The sequence below is a fragment of the Falco biarmicus genome, chromosome 5, assembly GCF_023638135.1.
Source record: "Falco biarmicus isolate bFalBia1 chromosome 5, bFalBia1.pri, whole genome shotgun sequence".
NCBI lineage: Eukaryota > Metazoa > Chordata > Aves > Falconiformes > Falconidae > Falco > Falco biarmicus.
This window is the reverse complement of record NC_079292.1, coordinates 21,736,951-21,743,300: the sequence shown is the minus strand read 5'-3', so window position 1 is coordinate 21,743,300 and position 6,350 is coordinate 21,736,951. Positions and strand designations below refer to the sequence as shown.

At 59.9% G+C, this 6,350-nt stretch overlaps 1 protein-coding gene across 1 annotated transcript; it reads left to right on the top strand.

Annotated features, from left to right (window-relative positions):
* The first annotated feature begins 472 nt into the window (after positions 1-472).
* Positions 473-6,350, top strand: LOC130150337 (uncharacterized). The gene is made up of 20 exons (XM_056341206.1): positions 473-580; positions 923-1,069; positions 1,150-1,271; positions 1,370-1,478; positions 1,572-1,688; positions 1,858-1,925; positions 2,007-2,144; positions 2,267-2,452; positions 2,559-2,661; positions 2,752-2,893; positions 2,971-3,154; positions 3,273-3,372; positions 3,456-3,574; positions 3,723-3,760; positions 3,954-4,066; positions 4,160-4,308; positions 4,528-4,622; positions 4,935-5,013; positions 5,300-5,408; positions 5,795-6,350. The coding sequence occupies exons 1-20, from the start codon at positions 517-519 to the stop codon at positions 5,866-5,868; spliced, it is 2,256 nt and encodes a 751-aa protein (XP_056197181.1). The 5' UTR covers positions 473-516; the 3' UTR covers positions 5,869-6,350.

The following is a 6,350-nucleotide window of genomic DNA, read 5'->3' as shown; positions in this document are numbered from 1 at the left end:
TTCCTGCATGCCCCAGCCCCGTGCACCCTGCATCCCCGTGCACCCCGATATACCATGCCCCCCCGTTCCCGCATGCCCCAGCCCCGTGCACCCCGCGTCCCTGCGCACCCCACATCCCTGTGCATCCTCTCCTCTGTGTACCCCGATACACAGCTCACTCCGGTCTCTGTGCACCCTGCTACACCGCGCACCCCAGATCCTCGCGCACCCCGGTATTCGCGCACCCTGACATACCGCGCACCCCCCGTCCCCGCGCACCCCTGTCCCTGTGTATCCCGGTATCCCGTACGCTCCAGCCCCGCGCACCCCGATGCACCGCGCACCTCGGCCCCTGCGCACTCGGCTACTAGGCGCATCCAAGCCCCGCGGAGGCGGGTCGGCCCCGGCCCCTCCCGATGGGAACGGGGGCGGCTCCCGGGGGCGCGCCCCGCGCATGCCCGCCGGCACCGCCCGTTAAATACCGGCGGGCCCGAGTGGGCCGGCACTGCTGCCCCCGGGACCACTGCTGCCCCCGCCATGGCTAGTGAGGGTGAGCCCGGCCGCCGCCGCCGATGCTGCTGCTGCGCGCTCGATGCGCCCGGTGAGCGCAGGGAGGGGGCTACGGGGTAGGGACAGCACGGGGAGACTCCGTCCGTCCTTCCTTCTCTCTCCCCCCTCCCGAGTATCACGCCGAGAGGGATGTGCTACCCATATACTGGGCACCGGGGGCTGGGACCCCGTCTCCCCCGTCCCCACTTCCAAGCATCACGCTGGGCACCGGAGGGGTCCAACCCTTCTGAGCATCACCTGGGTACCATCCTGGGGGTACTACCCTGGGAGCTCTGTGTGCCCCCTATGGGGTTTGGGGACCCGGCCGTGTGTCCTGCGGTGCTAAGCCCAGGCAGGATGTGGCCCTGGTGTGATTCCAAACCCCTGCCCGCAGATGTTCCGAAGGCCGCCAAGCCCCAGGGCGACAGCGATGGCCCCCGCCGGGACTCCCTCTGTGACCGGCACTGCAATGCCATCTACAATGTGCAGGGTGATCTGGGTGACGTGGGCTGCCACCTGCACCATTCTCGTATCCCCCCAGGTAGGTCGGCCGTGGGATGGGCTGGATGCAGGGTGCTGGGGTTGTCCCACACCCCCTGTCACCTTCCATCTCGCCTGTAGCCATGTCCACCTCATCCTGCTGCCAGCAGCACTCAGAAGAGGTCTGTGAGAGCTGCGTGGTGAAAACCACCCTGACAGCTGAAAACGCTGTGGAGGCCAACAAGCTCTCAAACAACTACAAGGTGAGTATCTGGCATGGGTGGGGGCACCCATGGGTGCTCCTGGATAGCTGTAATGGTTTAGTATTTTTCTCTTCTCCACCCCAAAAAAATCTCTGCAGTTTGGCTTCAAAAAATGGAAGAGTCACGTGACAGCACGACCCTGGGAGGACCGATCAGAGATTGTCAAAGAGCTCTACTCTGACCTCAACATCATCCGGGGCTCTGGAGGTGGGTGGCCTTGGGGCAGCCCTGTGCAGCAGCAGCATGGATTTGGGCTGCTGCAGGTGGCAATGGTCCCATCTGGTATCTCCCTTCCTGCAGGGTCCACAGTGACATGTGGGAATGTCCTCTACCTGTTGCTCTTTGGCTGGTGGCTCTCGCTCCTCTATGTCCTTGTGGCTGCCGTGATGTTCATTGCCGTTGTGGGGGCTCCTTATGGTGAGTCCCGAATCTGGGACACCCCCATGAAAGGCTGAGTGAGCTGTGGGTCTCCTGGCTGAGTCCAAAATGGCACTGCTGGGATCGCCTAGGTCACTTCTGTGGGGTGGCCCTGTAGCTGGAAGGGCTATTTGTATCCCCAACAGAGCTGACACTCGTGTCCCTGCAGGGTGGCTCTGCTGGGACCTGGCTGGGTATTTCCTCTGGCCCTTTGGCAAAGTGATCCAGAGAGCGGAGGTAAGTGTCCCCTGAATCAGAACCCCATGGGAGGTGGTGGGGGTGTCCCATGCCACACCCTGATATCCTCAATCTCCCCAGGTCCCCAAATCCCGCCAGGCCCTGGGTACATGCAAGGCTGGTGTGGAGGCAAGCAGTGCCGGGGAGAGCTCAGCCCTGCTCGGTGGCCCCATGCCACGTCGCTGGCACCCACAGTGCTGGGTGGATGCTGGATACTGGGTGAGCCCCATGCTGGACATAGCTATACCCCCATCATGTGGGGATGGCACCCATGGGTGCCTTTGCTCCCCTGGGGTGGGTGTTTTGGGGGGCAAACCCTAAAGACAGCTGCCTGTTCACAGCAGCTTGCTGGCACTGTGGTGTGGCTGTGCCTGGGCTACCCAGTGCTGGTGGTGGCCCACGGGCTGGTGTGTATCACCGCATGGCTCCTCATCGTCCTCATCCCTGTGGCCAAGCTGAGTGCCCGCACTGCTGCCCGTGTCCTGCTGCTGCCCCCGGAGCAAGTGCTTGTCCGACGCCTGAAGATGGTGGGTGCCTCTGTGCAGGGGTGATGGTCCCACACCCTGCTTTGGGGTGAGTTTTAGGGGGGGGAGGGGATGCTCGGAGCAGTGTCGCCCACTTCTCCTTCTGCAGACGGAGGTGCCACTGGAGGGGGAGGTGATCCTCTGCTGCTACCGTGCTGTCAACCCCTACTACTACAAATATGCCGTGGATGGCATCAATGTCTTTGCTGTCAGTATCCTTTTGTGGGCTGGAGTGGGGGGGGTAGGGGGGCTGACCCCAAACCCCATCCCACTGTGGTCATCTCCTTGACTGGCCACCCCAGACCTGCTGCCGCTGGTGCTGGTGACACTGGTGTTGGGCTACGTGGACAGCCACAACCGCCTGATCAGCTCCTCAGTCAAGTTCACGTTAGCCCTGCTCTCCATCATGCCTCTCTCCTACTACATCGGGATGGCCATTGCCAGGTGAGCAGTGGTGGGGGGACACCTGATGAAAAACTGGGGACACAAGCCAGCCCTGCTGAACCCTCCTTCTCTTTCAGCATCTCTGCCCAGAGCAATTTTGCAGTGGGAGCAGTGGTGAATGCCACGTTTGGCTCCATCACGGAGCTCACCTTCTACATCACGGCCCTCATCAAGGGCTCGCGCGAAGGCAACCGCTGCTATGCTGAGATCGTCAAGTCAGCATTGACGGGGACACTGGTGGGCTGTGTCCTCTTTGTCCCGGTGAGATGGGGTGACATACTCATGGCATGAGAGCACCCAGTCTCTGCAGAGAGCTGGGATGCTGCTGCGAGCAAACTGCTGATGGGGATTTCCTGGGGGGGCTTTCTCCATCCCCAAGGGTCTGTGCATGGTGATCGGGGGCACTCGGCATCAGGAGCAACGGTTCAACAGCCGCTCAGCAGGTGTCAGCTCAGCCCTGCTCTTCCTTTCTGTGGGAGGTGAGCTGGGGCCAGGGGTGTCCCCAGGTCTGGGGGGGTCCCACCAGTGTGGGCACACACCCCATGTCCCTCCATCCTTGCAGGTGTCTTTGCACCAACACTCTTCTCCAAGGTGTATGGGAAGCTGATCTGTGGTGAGTGCCACAACATCACCCAGAACCCACTGGGCCACTACCTCTGCCACAACTGTCACTTTGACCTGGTGAGTGGGGAGATGGACCCCCAGCTGCTGGGGTTTGGGGTTGGGGACGCTCTGAGCTCAGCTGGCTCCTGCTCTTGTGCTGGGTGGTGGCAACAAGGCTTTCCCTTGTCCCCTTGCATCCCCACTGATAGGCTCTTTCTCTCTGCAGATGGACAACAATGGCACTCTCTACTACAGCCATGTCCAGTGAGTGTCCGCTGGGGTGGGACCTTCTGGGTTTGATCATGGTCCTGCATCCCTCCCAGGTCCCCTCTCTGCCCCCAGTGAAGGGCTCTGATCCAGCACCCCATCTCCTTCATGCCCAGGGGACACCCCCCCCCCCCAGGGTCTCTATGCTGGAGCCTGGCGGCACTAAGCACGTGTCACCCATGTCCCACAGACCCCTGGTGTACACAGTGTCCCTCCTGCTCCCTGCTGCCTACCTCATTGGCCTCTTCTTCACCCTGAAAACTCACTCGCACATCTACGATATCCACATCAGCGACTGTCACAGTGAGTGTCCCTGAATTGTGGGATGCCCCAGTTGTGGGGCCGGCTCTTCTCACCATGCTGGGGTGTCCCATTGTGTCTCTGTTCTTCCCGCAGTGCCTGGCCACCACCACAGTGCTGTGGTACACTGGTCTCGCTGGCGGGCCCTGGTCATCCTCCTGCTCTCCACCCTCTGCATGTCAGCCTGTGCTGACCTGGCCACGGAGCACATCAGCCCCATCCTCACCAACTCCACCATCTCACAGGTGAGTGTGGGGATGGTGGTGGGCCAGGTTTGGGTGGCCCAGAGGACCAGGATGTGCCCTCCAGGGATGGGAACCTGCCCTGGATGCTGTTTGAGCCCCAAGAGCAGTGTGGGGGGAAGATGCTGAGATGCTCCATGCACTGAGGAGCTTGGTTGCCCAGGGTCTGGATATGGTCAGGATCCGGCCATACACATTGCTGATATTGCCTCTTCCCCGCAGTACTTCATTGGTGTCACTGTGCTGGCAATGGTGCCGGAGCTGCCAGAGATTGTCAATGGCATCCAGTTTGCCCTGCAGAACAACCTGAGCTTGAGGTGAGCTGGCTCAAAGGATGGGTTTTGAGGTGTCTACCTTCAGCATGGTCCCCGTGCCCTGTTCCAGTCCCATAGCTGTGCCTTGGTGCCAGTGATGGGCTGTCCAGCTTCATGCCACTGATGGGTCATATCCCTGCCAACGTTGCCCTGAGGAGGACTTAAAAGTCACCCCAGAAATGGGGCCAGAAACAGGTTGGGCGCTGTGGTTTGGTTCCCTGAGGTGGGTTTTTTTTGCCTCACCCTGAGCTGAGCAAGCCAAGGGCTTCTGGAGACCTGGTGCTTGGCAGCTCTTAAGTCCTCTGTCCTCCCCAGCATCGAGATTGGGAACTGCATTGCTGTCCAGGTCTGCATGCTCCAGATCCCCGTCCTTGTGCTCTTCACAATCTTCTACGTGAGTAGCCCCAGGACAGACCCTGGGTGACCTCCTGCAGCAGGGTTGGGGACACACAGTGCTCCGTGAGATGTGACAAGGGCACAGCCACCATCCCCAGTGTCTCTGCCCCTCTGCTCATTGCAGGGGAAAGTGGGGTCAGAGGTCTCCTGCTTTGACTGATGCTGTCCCCAGCCCTAGCAACTTGTGGCAGGAGGGGATTTAAAGGGTGACAGGCAAGTCCCCAACCACAGTCAGTGTGGGGCTGTCCCAGCTGGCCATAAACCCCCAATCCTCTGCTTTGCAGCCAACCAACTTCACGCTTGTCTTCAGTGACCTCCACGTCTATGCCAGCATGTTCAGTGTGGTGCTCATGAACTACATCTTCATGGATGGCAAATGTGACTACTTCCAAGGTGACTGCTCACCCGTGTAGTTGCTATGGGACTTGATGTACCCACCTTCCCTGTCCTGATGGGGTGGTGGGCACCTGGATACAGCCCTGGGGTCATCTGCTTGCTGCAGCTCTTGGCAAGTGGTGACTTGAGCAATTCAGGGGCCTTGGTTGACCATCTTGGAGGTGTGGGTCAAGCCTGGAGCTGCCACCCTGCAGTAGCTCCAAGGGGGATCACTCCCTTTTCACCCTTAAGGGGGAGTTTAAACTCCTTTTAATTGAGATTTTGCAGAGGACCGTGAAAGTCCTCTACAGTGGGCTAATCCAGATCACACTAGACAGTCCTAAAAGCAACCTCCCCCTTTGCTCCAGGAAGTAACCTCCTCCAACCTCTTCTGTTTGCCCTAGGCACGGTGCTGGTGATGGTCTACTTCATCCTCCTGGCTGTGTATTTCTTCGCCCCATCGCCCAGTGGTTGCTGAGATTTGGACCCTGCTTTCTCCAACCCTCTTGTTGGGTTCAGCACCCATCAAGAAGTTATCTGGTGTCTCAGGGACTTGGCTGGGCTGGCTCCAGTCTGGAGGCATTGTTTACTGAAGCGTCTGCTGCTGCCTGGCTCCCCCAGTGGGGTGCTAACAGTGCTCCAGTGATGGGAAAGGGCAGCACTGGAAGCACCCCTGAATCAAGGAGCCCCAATGCCGGAGCACTTCACAGAGGTATTTCCAGCCCGTGCTTGTGTGGTTGGAAGGAAAATTGTCCTTAGTGGAGGGCCCTGAAGGGGGTTTCTGTGTGGTCTTGGGCACAGACCCCTCCCTTGGGACATCTTGCACTGGGAGAAGGTGCCTGAGAAGAGCCTCTTGCCCTTCCAGGCAGTGGGTGATCCCAGCCCTGGAAGGGGCTTGGGTCTGGGGATCACACAGGGCTTCTTGATGGTACTAGAAACACACCAAACAGTATTCTTCAG

Excerpts from the sequence above, each read along its gene's own strand:
- LOC130150337 (XM_056341206.1), top strand. The coding sequence starts at position 517 with ATGGCTAGTGAGGGTGAGCCCGGCCGCCGCCGCCGATGCTGCTGCTGC. Across the intron at positions 4,309-4,527 it reads CCAACTCCACCATCTCACAG|TACTTCATTGGTGTCACTGT; the intron begins GTGAGTGTGGGG and ends TCTTCCCCGCAG. Across the intron at positions 5,409-5,794 it reads CAAATGTGACTACTTCCAAG|GCACGGTGCTGGTGATGGTC; the intron begins GTGACTGCTCAC and ends TGTTTGCCCTAG.